The sequence below is a fragment of the Rutilus rutilus genome (assembly GCF_951802725.1).
Source record: "Rutilus rutilus genome assembly, chromosome: 25".
NCBI lineage: Eukaryota > Metazoa > Chordata > Actinopteri > Cypriniformes > Leuciscidae > Rutilus > Rutilus rutilus.
Genome location: NC_140229.1, coordinates 8,689,403 through 8,704,572, shown reverse-complemented (window position 1 = coordinate 8,704,572; position 15,170 = coordinate 8,689,403). Strand labels below are relative to the sequence as shown.

Below are 15,170 nucleotides of genomic sequence, written 5' to 3'. Positions count from 1 at the left end.
GTGTTTTAGAGTGAACCACAGCCACAATAACAAATGCTAAGTGCTGGGAGATGTGATCTCGTCTGATCTCAGAACAGACACCCATGTGAAATACGAGAAATACGACGCTGCTCAAACACTTACTTTTGCACCTGGGACATTTTCATCTTTCACCTGAAGGGAGGCAGATGGAGACAGTATTAAAGATCAGGTCCTCTGACCTGAGACATTGTGCTTGATGTCTTATGTGACCTCTGACCCTGCTTTCTCTCTATTCTCCCATTCTACAGTTTAGGCAATGGGGATTCTCATAGAGGCGGAGATGAGGTCAGACAGTTCATTATCCCTCTGTAAGAATACATTCTAATGCCAGTCTTTACTTTACTAAAGTATGGTACAGCTAATTTATCACATACATGGACCTAACTAGCAAGTCACTGAATGTCGACAAAGAAGAAATCTTAAAGGTACAATGTATAATTCCTTTTCCACTAGTACTTAACTGAAAAATACATTTTGTGACGGCCTTCGAAGTTTACTAATATCCCTTTTTTTTCAAATAAATTGCTTATTTTTAGCATTTTGTCATTATTACTGTAATATAACTCAGACTGACATTTAAGACAAGATAAAACATGGTGATGGGGAATTTTTTTTTTTTTTTTTTTTTTTGCAAATGTAAAGTTTCTTGCGGAACACAAACATTTTGCCAGGGAATGTAAAAGCACTGAAATATAGTTTTTCCTCCCATTTTATAGTTTTTGCAGTCCCATTTAGGGGCTCTGTAAAATATTGACCAAACAATCATATATCTTACTCTGTAGTCTAAACTGTATCTTCTAAACTTTAAGACGATTTTACTACAGAGTAAGATATCTGATTGTTTGGTCAATATTTTTCAATATTTCACCTGTCCTGAGCGGGCAATAAATTAATAAATTATGAATTAACAAACAGCATAAAACTGTACTTCCCTTTTTCTCCCAAAATGAGAAACGAGATGAGAAGGCCATGGAGAAACAGACAGAGGAGAGGAGAGGAAAGGAAAGGGGAGGAAAGAAAGGCTTTTTTGATGAGAGGCAGAATACAGGATCGGGAAGAAGCAGGCAGTCTTCTCGGTTGAAGTTTTGGGGGTACTAGGACCCTGCGGTGAATGGGTAGAATGAACAGCTACAAGGGAAGAAAAAAGGATGAACATCAAATCTGTTAGATGGAGTAAAGAGTAAAGAGTAAAGAAGAAGCATAATTTAGGTTTACAGCATGACACTCGCTTAGTCAAACAACAAGGCTAGAGATCAATGATGCAGCTTTCCGAAACAAATCAATGTGAATGACGACTGGGGCTGTCAGTCTCAAAAATGACAAACGGCTCAATCATATGACTCATGCTATATTCCAAGCCTTCTAAAAAATTGAAATTTAAGTTGTTATTTAGAGCATGAGGGTGAGTAAATTATGACAGATGGACAAACAAAGATCTAAATAAAGAATAAAGCATCAAGCTTCTCATGGATAAAAAAAAACCATGCTGAAAGAGCACATTTGTAATGCAAAAAGAACCGGTCTGAAAGTGAAAGTGCAGTTTAAGGCAACAGAGCTTTCATGACACACAGTCACTATAAATAGAGCACATGTGAAGAAGTCACGATGTGAAGTGACAAGCACACACACACACACACACACACAGCTGTCCCGCAAGCTTTCAACCCTGATTCTTATACCTGTCAAACACAAAGCAGACACATCGGATTCCCTCTGTTATGTTAACCAGTTAGTCAGGTAGGCATCCATGGGCAGACGTCTTGAGCGGAGCTCAACGTGGGACAGGACATTACGACATAGACGTCGAGCCGGAGTTCGTGCTCGGGAGGGGGGGATAGCAGCTGTTGCAGGACACAGAGGATATTAATAACCATGTAGACCCCAGTACCCCCTGACCCCACACACACACATATACATAAACACACACATAACAAACTGGATTCAAACAGCTTAACTGTCCTTTCAGAAAATCCAGTCAAACTCAATTCACAAACTTCATCAAGAGACAACTCTGTTGATGATTGTTTGAATCCCACCACAAGGGGGCAGCAACATGTGACTAAACAAAATGCTGCTGTTCCACACAGATCCACCAGAGAGAGACGTTGTGCACACTTCTTGATGAGTTCATTTTTGTTAGCCTGACTTAATTAGTTACAGACAAGGCTTAAGCCTAGTCCCGGACTGAAATGCATGTTTGAGCTGTTTTAACTGAAAGAAACATTCTAGCAACCACTTCAAACATCCTAGCATTGCGGTAATGACCAGTTTTGCTTCCAGAAAATGTGCAGATCTATTTTCAGTAACAAATAGCAAGCTTAACTGATTCACTGTGATTAAAAAGTCTTCAGCTCAAAAGTAAACAGTAAAAGTAATTGTTCATTCTGGTAAAAACTTATCAGATTAACTTTACAGAGCTGCAATGAGCCTCTGTGATTGGCCAAGGTTGGGAACGGGGTGATTTCTGATTGGATGTGCTGCAACTAAATTAATCAATTTAAAACATATTCTGATTAAATGATTCTGCGTCAACATGCATGAATGTTCACAGAAGAAATAACACAATATTATTGTGACTAACTACAACACCGCTACAAACCCACCATGAGGCCTTTTATTCTGGTGGGGTTGTAGACCAGTCCATGCCTGTCATATTGTATCATATCAGCACTCCCAAACAGGACACAAACAGGCTGGAGTTGTCTATGGAGGACGCGGTGGGCTCCTTAATCTGATTAGCTCCCCGACGCAGATGGATCCCTTGTCTCTGTGTGGTCTTTCTACAAAATCCTCATGGATCAGTGAATTTCTTCATCTTATCAGCTGTTTTCACTGAAAGCAACTCTTCTGCATTCAGGACTTCAATGCTTTAAATGGACACAATGAAAGACTGATGTTAACTTTATCCAACATTCTTTCATTTCTTAACTATAGCAAATGATTAGAGTATGCATAAACAGGGGGCAGGACTAAATGGCATACATCACACATACGCACAAACACACATCAAAACTTACATTATTGTTATGATGAATACGGAGTTTAGGAGGGTCTCCAAACAAGAACACAATGTCACATGGTGGGAGGTCTAAAGACTTTTTAAGCCCCACCTAGAAGCCTATTCGTTGCTATGGTTAGAAAACGTAGCACCTCCTTCCTTCAAAGCCTGGTTATTCTTAGCTCTTCTTGCTAATCCTATGTTTGTTAATACCAAGTGCTAATGGAGCAGAAAACTGTGCATTTCACCTACTTTTAAATACATATAAGCTGTATTTTTATATATAATATATAGGCTATACATAAATGATTTGATTAAATCTAGGATTAAAGCATAGCTAGCATGTAAATGATTAGCATAGCATAATTTGATCTCTGAGGTGAATCCAAGCCATAGATCTTAGTTAAAGAATAAGACATACTGTATTTACAATGTTCAATATGTCGTATCATTCAGTTGCCATTGAAAATATGTCTTTCTACAAATTTCTAAAAACTGGAAAACACAGGTTGTAACTATACAAGAGGAGGTGGAGACATTCTTCTACGGGCCAAACTACAGGCTGGTTTAAACACCTGCTCCACAAACTCATAACATATTGCAAAGATGCACAAAAAAAAACAGATGTTTCTCTCATTCAGAAACATCCAGAGGGCACGAGGCACGAGGCACGAGCCCTGCGGACAGAAACAGCAGCATGTCTGGTCTTGCTGCTTCTCTTTGCATAGTGATTTCCATAATGTTTAGGCTATGGGAAAAGGTCCTACAAAATGTAAGAATACAAGTGTCATGCTCAACGTAAACAGAATCTTAAGGAAATTATACAATAAAGCCACAATAATTATGGATGGATTAAATTCTGTAAATAAAATGAAACATTCCCAAACCTATTTATTAAAAATAAATCAATTTTCACCTTTATGAAAACTAAAGCTACACGCCCAAATCAAATTGCGTATGCTATGACGACACCAAAAGTGTCATTCAAAATGCATTTCACTTCCATAAAGCATTAAAGTCACCATGCAATCAAAATTGACTATTATTTTTCTTTGCTAAAATTCATATACCCAAGTAGTTAAAATAATTTCCTCTCCCTCTTGCAGCGACTTCTCTTCTTTGATGATGTGTTTACTGGCGCAAGGGCGGGACAACCTGTCATGAGATCATAGAAATAATCCGATCATCCAATCAATTACCGGTGGACAAAATCAAGTCACAACAGCATTTTCTCTTGTTAGAGAAGCCGTTTCACTTGGAGATATGTCACAGTGGAGAAGAAAAGACTAATCGCAACTTCATTGTTTTGGTCATTGTTTTGATTCTATGCATTGTGCCGTATTCTGAGGGTGTGACTATCCGGCAGGTAAGTGACTAACTGGCTGCTCCCATTAACCAATCCACATTTAATGGACTGGTAAACTGGCAGAGCTGGAATCATCCTTGTGCCAACATGCTCACAGTAAGAGCTTGAATACTGGACAGCTTCACACAATCCTACTGCCAAATACCAGTGCAAATCAGCCCAAAAACCACAGCTGGTCGTCACACTGACCCAACAGTCCATAATTATCAGCCTGAATAAAGCCACTTCCTGGACCCCTGTGGAGGGCCAAGTCAGTCCAATGACCAGCGTCAATCTCAAGGCCCTCTCAATCCCACGACAGCACTGGGGCGACACTGACAGCTCGAGAAAGACTTCTGGGTCATCGGCCAGGAAACAAAGTGGAGACATAAAGAGAGATTTGACAGAGAGGACGGAGGGACGGCAGACACTGATGACAGACGAAAGACACTTCCTGTATTCAGTGCCTGATGTGCAGCCAACTTAATCTATTACATAATCTAATCTGATACTAGTTAATGAAGCCATTCACAGACAGATTGTTTCAGAGCAGTCAGAGGACATTAATAGTCCACAGGCTGTTGAACCCTATCAGAGGCAGAGCAGACGAAAAAAGAGAGCCATTGAGCCCAAAAATATATAAATAAATAAAAATACAGGACAGTGTTGCCAAAACTGAACTAGAATGCAAACATTGACTGACAAAGCCATGCAGATAATTAACTGTTAGACTGATCGACTGTCGGTTTGTCATGTTGAAAAAGTTTTTGCTGCTTTATATTTTTGTGGAAACCGTAATACTTTTTTTTTTCTTTTCAGGATTCTTTGATGAATAGAGTTTTTCAAAAGAACAGCATTAGTTTGAAATAGAAATCTTTCATAACATTGTAAATATCTTTACTTTCACTTTTGATTAAGTCAGTATTTCCTAGCTGAATGAAAGAATTCATTTCCTTTCCAAAAAAAATAAAAAAATCTTACTGACCCAAAGTTTTGAAATTGTAGTGTATTTCATATTTTAAAAGGTTTGACCATAAAATACATAATAGCACTTAAAAAAAAAAAAAAAACCTTTAACACTTTAAGACTACATGTAAATGTAAATCAGCTTAGCTATGATTGGCTAACCTTTATGTATCAGCACAGTTCATCAGGGCAGGCCAAGACATACTGATACTGAATAGGTTTCGATATATAAAGCGTGGGTGGTTTTAGGTTAGCAAACGTCTACATTGTACATTTAACTCTTTTACTTCAAAAGAGCAAGGAAAAACTTTGCCTTTATTTGCATTTTTGAAGCATGCTCATGTAGTAACTCTCAGTCAAAAAAGCCCTGAAAGCATTTGTGTGTTCAGATTTCTCAACAGAAGTCACACACAAAAGGTTAAGAAGAGCATGTTGATTGATTGATTTATTCATTCATTCAGATGCCAATCCTTCAGTTAAGAGGACCGGAGAGGGTGTGAGGTGACAGTGTGCCTTTAAGTGTTGTTCTTCTCAGTACAGTAATGCAGCCAAAACCTGTCTATCTGGAAAACTATCAGCACAAACAATCATACCTGTCAAAAAAATGTACAAGGACTTCCTGTCACATTCACAGACACTATGACTGAACAAATGCCAAACATTCTATTGTTAAAAAAAAGGCACACATGCTGCATGACATAAGAGTATCTGCCTTCCCTGAGCATTTCAGTTATGGAGGGAATTGACAACTGATAGTCAGTGACGTGTTGATATTGTTTTCTTCAGTGTTGACGGTAATGCATTACAAGTAATCAGATTACTTTAAAAAAAATAACACGCTACTTTTAAATTTACAACAAAATACCTGAGGTACCTTTTTAAATAAGTAATGCAAGTTACTTTGTTTTCCCATTCATTGACTAATGCCTCTTTTGTCTCCATGTTGAGAGAAATTGGGTGTAAGTGCAGAGGTGTTGTGTGTGCTGTGACTAGTTTTAGACTATCAGAATTGTATGCAAACCTGCAATAATTAAACTTGTCAAATAATACAAATGAATTTAATCTCAATTTATTAACCAATGTCTTTGCTGCTGACCTTCAATGATCCAATTCAATCATACTAATAAGCAAAAATGACTTTAGATACTGTAAACATCACATTTGTGTTTCATTTTTAGTTTTTATTGCTGAAGGAAGAGTGTTGAACCAAATCCACTTTAAGGCAAGCCTCGAAAGTTTGCAAAAAATAGTGTAACGCTGCGATACAAAGGGAAGGAGACAAGAGGCCATTGTCAATGTCAATGGAGGAGAGGCTTCACTACGTTGAATTGTGGGAAAACAGCTTAATATTTAATAAATCTACTGCCTATTGGCTAATCTTCAACATGTTTGCTCTTAAACTTTTGTTTTGGATTGATCTATTCATAGATTTTACACTGAAAAATGCTGTTTTATAAGAGAAGTCAGAGACAATTGCGCAACAGCTCAGTTTACATTCAGTTTCTCATTCATTTCTATGGTACTATCCGTCAACAGTGATTGACTGTCGCACAACTCTGAATGAAATTTAATGACGTCAAGGCTGTAATGTGATTGGTTATAAAGGCACAAGTGATTCAAGACCCTCATATCTCCCAATTAAACCATCTCTGGTTGAACTTTCTTCTCCCGTATGCTTTATCTTCTGTAATCCAGAATAGCAGCACAGCTGAAAGGTTGCTTTTCTCTTTACATTAGAACTTTTTTTGTTATTATTTTATTATACAAGCAAGCAAGCCCAGCCCAGGTGAGAAAAAGTAATGCAAAAGACACTTCAACGCATTACTTTCCATAAAAATAGGGAGTAAGGCAATATTGTAACGGATTGCTTTTAAAAGTAAATATCCCTAACACTGGTTATCTCAAAATAATAATTGAATAATTGAAATAAAACTGAAATTAAGTTAAAAACAAGATGAAACACAAAATAAAGTTATAAATGTTGCCTCGGAAACTAATTGAAATTAGTAAGTTTGAGTTAAAGTAAAAAAATTACTAATGCTAAAATTAAAATAAATTAAAGCCGATAATAAATAAATATATATATATTTCTTATCGGCTTTAATTTATTGAATCATTAGTTTTCCATTTTATATTTACAGTTTTCATTTTAGTAAATTTGTTATATATATATATATATATATATATATATATATATATATATATATATATAAAATTTACAAAAATAAAAACTGTAAATATAAAAATGGAAAACTAATTCAAAATATTAATAAATACTATAATAGTAAATAATACTAAAATAACACTGCTGATAATGTTGTCTATTTGTATCCAATTCATTTTAGCATCCAATTCAAATGAAATGCATATCATATGAATGGGGAAAAAATAGTTTTTAATTTTGTTTTTGCTTTTGAATAAGGTCAAATTAGTTGCACCAGGCAAATAGAGATAATTTTAGTTAATTAATTCTATAGATCCTAATTTGCATTGAAAGGAGTGTTTGCAGTGTGAAGAATTAGAGTGACTATGCAGCAGCGCTATTTTAGCACATTTAGCACCTGGTTAAACTGGATTACAAGAATTACAATGAAAATAACTTTTTTTGTACTGAAATACTGAAAAACTTTTACGTCAATATTTTAACATTTTTTCATCAATAGATGCAACAAGCAACACATTTCAACACAGAGCTCTCCACAGTGGCATAGTCTAGATTTTTGTATCACAATCTTTATATAGAATAATCGCTTCTAGGCCAATCCCAAATGTGTCATATCTTTTTCTGTACTCGGCTTAAAGTGGGCCAGTAAAAACCCCGGTGGGACTCCTGCGGGGGGCAGGAGTGGGTGAGACTGGCCACTTTATCACAAAGGGTGCACTTCATTACAGCAGGTAACCTGATAAGATCTGATAACATTATAATTTGAGACGGCTTGCACGAGGATAAGCATTTGGTATCATTAAATCGAGTATTATTGGTATTTGGTAGCAGGAATTAGGAGAAAACTTGGTCAAGATAACTTGAATGCCCCAGATTCTCAGCCTCTCCTCTGACTGATGCGCTCCGATTTTTCAGTGTTGTCGGGGCAAATTTGCCCAGAGGCATCTAGACTGCATAAATGTATTATGCATGTAGGCAACTAGGCCCACCGATATCAACAAGTGATTTTTAAAGAGGACCCATGAAGAAAGTTATTCTAAAGTTGTACCCCTAAAACTTTTTTTTTTTTTTTTTTTACTATAAAAAGTGCCTTTTTTCACTGGGTTGGCTATAACATTTTTCTAATGGTCTGGCATACTTGTTAATGGTGTTCCTAAATAACACATTTAGACTTTGACACTGAGATTTTTCTGGTTATCCATTAGCAGAAAGCATATAAAGGGCTGAGTTCTCTCCACACACACTCCTATTCAAACAGAACAACAGGTTTAGCAGGAGTGATCGCTGACTCATGTGATCCACGCCACACTCATTTGATTAGCTTGACCAAAACGTTCTCTGTAAACACCTGTCTCTTCATATTTTCGCACCATTAGATGAAATGCTGTTTGTGTGAAGAGCTGCTCTGTGGGATCAGGCCAGATGCTCTTAGCTGCACCAGGATAAACCTCTTACAGTTTAAAAAGCCAAACGTTACAGTGCAGAAACACAATATTCTATATTTTTACCTCCCCCACATTATTCTACATCACGAATAAATCACTCAATGCACTTTAATCTCTTCACTGAGCTCTGGTTTCCGTGCTGAGCTAGATCAAATTTTGGACGTCAGCCTAAACAAAGTATTTGTTTTTGGCCATTTTTTTCTCAATTTGTTACGATGAATTTGATACAAAATCATTTGCTGTCACATTGGAAATAACGATGTTAAAACATATTTCGAGGTTATATTTCATTCCAAAATTTTTATTTTTTTTTAATCATTTAAATTGTAACTTTTACAAATAATTATTTTAAATGAATGTTATTTAAAATAAAAGTATTTTTTACACAATATATATATAAATATTTTTTATCTAAAAAAATATGTTGTTATCTAAAAAAGGCCTTACACTTAAATATATATAAGGGCTTTATTTCTGTAGTGAATGGAAATGTGTAGAAAATAAGTTAAACAAAACAAAACAAACCTGTGAGAAAAAATATCATATACATATATGAATATAAATAATATGCTATATTAAGACAACTGAATGCAGTCTACATTACATAAGGGTTTGGTCTTTTTGTGCTTAAACATCAAGCATGTAATAATTGGGGAAATGTAACCATCATTGTGACTTCGTGCTTGTGACATTTATTGTCGGAGATAATGGCAGCTGATGTTGTGAAATATCCGAGGAATCACAATGACAGACAATTAAGAGAAAACAATCGCTGCTGACCGCTTCTGCTTTGACCCGTGTCACCTGACCTTAACAGAAATATTCACTTTATGTGTTTTCCTCTCTGTTATCAAAAGACCCATCAACGCTTTACGACATAAGACTGAAATATACTAAAAGGGCTGTAGGGCCAACAGAGTCGCCCACATTCTGAAACGGGGCCGTTCTCTCAGCTGTGCCAGGATACAGCGATGAAAATGTGTCAGAAAGCAACTGGGGAATACAGCAAAGCCAAGAGAGCAGACAAAGCTGCTGCAAACAGTGAAACAAAGATCTTTACCATTTCAGAAGATGAGATCTACAGGAATATTGTCTAATCCATTTCTACATTTATGCATTTGGCAGATGCTAACATTGCATTCAAGGTATGCTCTTTATCAGATCATGCATTCTCTGTGAGCAGAATCCATGACCTTGGCGTTGTTAGTGTCATGCTCTACTGTTTGAGCTACAGGAGTGCTTTCTTAAGTAGGGGAAATATCACAAAAAATGCAGTGAATAAATAAAAGACTCTCTCGTTCTTGGAACTTCATTTAACATCATAACAGTATGGACGTCAGAGGCTTGTTTGCTATTCGTTCCACTCAGATGGAACTCTACACAAATCCAGATGCATTATGGGTAAGACAAAACACCATAAGACAGGTTATTAAACCCCCCCGAGCTGTCTCACTGAAACTGTTGACATCATCACCAGCTCTTTGCACAACGGTCTTTTCAGACGTCAACAGAAACACTCATATTGCTCTGAATTCACAGAATACCTCAAGGCTGTAACTGATCTTCCATCTGAAAATGTGCTGAAACAGTATGTACCTTCGGTTTTCCTGAGAAACGGCAAACACATGCCATCCAAATTGCACTTTTAGCTAAAAAACACTTTATTTATCAGACTATACTGACACAATTTCATTGAGTTTTATTGGCCTAAGTGGATAGTGGGGAGACAACAGAAAATGATGTGAAGAAGAAGCACATAATGCAAACCAGACTCAAACCCATGCCTTCCACATTGGCTCCATGGCTCATTGTGTTAAAGTCCTCATTGTGTGATTTCACACATCACAACTATTCCACATAAGTGACAAACTTGCGTATCTCACCTCATGGTACGGGCCTCTGGTGTTCCTCAACCAGCAGCGGCTCAGCTCACTCAGTTCCACGATGGGCTGCACCTTCAGACGCACCATGTCTCCAGACTGCTTGATCATCTCCACGATCTCATCCCTGTTTTTGCTTTCCACGTTCCTCCCATTGATCTCTACCAGACGGTCACCTGGCACCAGCCCCAAAGTCGGGTCCTTATTCCCAGCGCCGGGCTCAGCAAAGTGGACCACCTTTCGGTAGGGCGACCCATCGGGCTTCTGGTCCACCATGGTGATACGGCGAAGGGAAAAGCCGAAATCGCCAGTGTTGCGGCGCTGAAGTTCCAATTCCCTTGGCGCAGGAACCTGAGGAGGCGCCAAAGCAGGCAAGCGCAAGTCTGCAGGGAATGTTCGGTCCACTATCTCTGGGACCTGGACATTCTTTACAGGGCTGGTTTGGTGGGGCATATGTAGGGCTGATGGACTGAATACCTTGACCTCTAACTGAGGCGAGGGAACGGTGGAGTTCTGGCCTGATGGTGCAGTCAACCCTGAGGGGCTTTCCTCTTTGCTCTTCTGTGAGAAAGAAAAAGGTTCTAAGACTTGTTCTACCTGGGAGTTCTGCTTCGTCATGGAGTCAAACTTGGCCACCTGTTCTTTGACGGAATTCCGGCGGACATCTTGCTCCACCTTAATGTCGTCGCTTGAGCTTGAGGGCGTTACGGTACCCTGAGTGTAGAGTTTCCTGAGGTCCGCATCCGTCAGGCTGAGCTCTGTGTTTCGGACAACTTTGATGGGAATGGGGCTGGATATCTCCAGCTTCCCTTTCAACTCCCGTTTAGAGCTGCTCCGATGAAGATTAAAGAAACCTCTCCTCACGCTCATTTCCTCTAGACTCTTCAGCTCGGCTGGAGACATTCGCTCTTTTTTCTCCTTCTTCTCCTTTTTCTCCTTTTTTGATCCATCCTTCTCCTTGTCTTTATCTTTCTTGATCAAGTGGAACATGGTTGGGCCAGATGTTGTTCTCTTCACACCATAGAGATCAATAAAAGCGTTCAGTCATGACCAGCAGCAGTTCCACAGCACCAAGGGCACCTCAGCAACAGGTGAAGCCCTCCTCTAAAACAACAGATTGACAAACACAAGACATTTTTAAGGCTTCCTTCCTTTTGCAGTAGCCTGTAGTAGTAGTTACTACAGTTAGTAGTACACAGAGGGGTGTAGTATACACCCCTCACATTTCAGCAAACATTTTAGTATATCTTCTCAAGGGACAATACTATAGAAATTAAACTTGGATATATTTTAGAGCAGTCAATGTGCTGCTTGTATAGCAGTATGTATTTACTGTCCTCTGAAAGTAACTCAACATACAGCCATTATTGTCAAAATAGCTGGCAACAAAACGGAGTACTAAAATACTCTAAAATATATCCAAGTTTAATTTCTATAGTAGCCTACTGTCCCTTGAGAAGATATACTAAGATGTGAGGGGTGTAGCCTACTCACTTTTGTTAGATACTGTACACACTATATATTAAAAGTATTGTAGATTTACTTCCAGTATAATATTAGTACGCCTAATTTAAGCATATAGTATATAGGCCTACTTTATTTTAGGCTATATATATATATATATATATATAAGTATGATATTGTGCACAAGACAGCAACAATGTTCATGTCAGTCATTTCAGTAATTCATGGGTTAACTCAGCTTAATAACCCACATAATTTATTAATCAAAAGAGTAAAAAAGTGGACATGTGACGGAGGACCACTGTGTGACGTCACACACTCTCATTGGCTGTTCTTACCTTTCCTGACAGGTACAAAAAAAAGAGTCGTATAGCTTCTAATCATCGACAACAGTTATATCACGGTTTATACAATTTTATACATTTAATAAAACAATGACATAAACGTGATATAAAACACAGAACCATAAATTCGTGATGATCTTAAATCGATCAGTTTTCCCGATTATCCAAACAAAACGAGTAGAATGAACCACTTCCTGAAACTCCTCATTTCATCTCCGCCTACACGCTTCCTCTTTGAATTAAATTAAACTCTATTTTGGAATCTCAAAACTATTTAACACATTATTTATGATACGAAATCACTTGACCTCGCCTGCAGAATCGTGTCTATCATGTAATGATGAATTCGGCTCTATAAATAAACTACCGGCAGAAACTCTCATTGATTCAGCTCTGAAAGTAAACCTGTTTTTTTTTATATATATTTTTTAATATATTTGTGACTTTAATATATTGCCCCTTGATGCAGTATTTACACCACATACTCATGCCTGCATTTATATAATTTATTTAATCTTGTATAAAGTGAAACACATCATATGGCTTTAAGGTGAATGTTTTGGCTCGCGTAATGCGCTTCACTAAGCCTCTTAATTCCGCATAAAAGCAAACAGACAGTCTGTTCACCTGTACAGTGAACTAAAGACAAACACCGCTAATGATAAACATACTTACCGCTGAAACTGATGAAATAGTCTGGCGATCCCCGGTGCGCACTGAACTGCAGCACCGGTCCTGTGGAAACAGTGTTGGACTGTCAGTGGGACGCGCGCACCAGCTGAGCGCGCTCCCGGCTCACTGAGCCCTGCTGGATATGATCCCTTCAAGAAGATTTGAACAAATCAATGGATCCCCTTCTGCATGACTAAGAGACTTTTAGCTTGAGAGATACTTAGAATAAGTTAAAAGTTTAATTTGTCTGGTGTACACAGCATAGCACTTTAAAAATGCAACAAATCAAATAAAAATTAAACAAATAGTAGATAAAAAGATAAAGATAATAATTTGTATTATTTGAATTTGATCATTTGAATACGATTTATTATTATGTAGTAATCAAGTAGCCCTAAAAAGAATAATAAAAAGTATAAATAGGCCATAAGAGTAGAGTGCACACTATTCACATTGTATACAAATACTGTATAATATGATATTAAATAAATTTACAAACAAATTATCATTATTTTATATATATAGGCCTACATTATATATATTCTATAAATTCATGTAAAGGACATGATTGTTTTGAAAAGACAATAATTTGCATTAAATATATTTAAAATGTTATTCCTATATATATATTATATATACATATAATTATCCCCTTTTATAAAAAAAAAATTGCATTGCATTATTCTATTGAACATGGCATAGTGATAGTGGTTCAAACTCGTTTGCATGGCCATAGCGCCCTCCTATGGACCAACTCTCTGACAGCATTAATCCCTCCTGCATGTTTTTATGATTCTCCTGTTACGCAATAATCTACAAAATCTCCATCTGTTGCACATTTGTGATGCATTTTATATTAAATTCATATTAATACAACGTCTCTTGTTCTTGTCTTGGAGCCTGAATAAATCCATAAAGCACAAAGCTTTAGTGGGTTTAGTGGCATAAATTACAATAAAAAAATAGTGGGTCCATGCATTTAAAGGGATATTTCACCCAAAAATTACAGTTTTGTCATCATACTCACGCTCAAGTTGTTCCAAACCTGTATGAGTTTCTTTCTTCTGTTGAACTCAAAAGAATATATTTTGAAGAACTGCACCCACTGACTTCCATTTCCCCCCACTAAGTCAATGGCTACCATCAACTGTCTGGTTAACCAACATTCTTTTTGTGTTCAATATAAGAAATGTTATATATATATATATATATATATATATATATATATATATATATATAGAATGTAAGTCTTTCGTGATAATTACCTACATCATAATTATAGCAACCAGTCTGGGTTTACTACTAGAGTGTTTTTTTTTTTTTATGTGTGAAATTCAGCTTTGCCCGTTTCTTCACACCTGACCTCACTGTACTTCCTTCAATCCCAACAGTTTAAAAGGTCCCTATACACAAGGATCATCATGGCAGAAGAGTTTTTTTTTTCAACTAAAATGCCTATATGAGGGTTACATTCAGGTCACATTTCATATCATGTTCACTGCAAGAACATACTGTACGAATCATCTGATCCTGATGCAACCACAGTGTCATAGCTGGTAAAATATAACAGATCCTTTCTGAAAAAACAGCTATAGGTCATTTCCTTCAAAACAGAAAATACCAGAAAATCTTGCTTTATTAAAAGTAAAACATGTAATTAATATAGTTAATACAAAATAATAATTAATGTTTATTTAAAGGGATAGTTCGCCCAAAAATGAAAATTCTGTCATCATTTACTCACCCTCAAGTTGTTTCAAACCTGTATGAATTTCTTTTTTCTGCTGAACACAAAGGAAGATATTTTGAAAAATTTCGGTAACCAAACAGTTGATGGACCCCATTGACTTCCATAGTATTTTTTTTTCCTA

General features: G+C 36.9%; 1 protein-coding gene across 2 annotated transcripts in view; it reads right to left on the bottom strand.

The window, feature by feature from the left end:
- The window catches only part of myo18aa (myosin XVIIIAa), a 52,420-nt gene extending 39,002 nt beyond the window's left edge, over positions 1-13,418 (bottom strand). Inside the window, exons 1-2 of one of the 2 annotated variants that reach the window (XM_084400262.1) lie at positions 13,303-13,418; positions 10,823-11,923 (exon numbers count right to left, since the gene is read on the bottom strand). In XM_084400262.1, coding sequence (XP_084256388.1) covers positions 10,823-11,809 — 987 coding nt within the window. In that variant the 5' untranslated portion in view covers positions 11,810-11,923; positions 13,303-13,418. Of the gene's footprint in view, positions 1-123; positions 145-10,822; positions 11,924-13,302 lie in introns of those variants that run through there. The other variant, XM_084400261.1, reaches the window with a different exon arrangement.
- Positions 13,419-15,170: the final 1,752 nt, after the last annotated feature.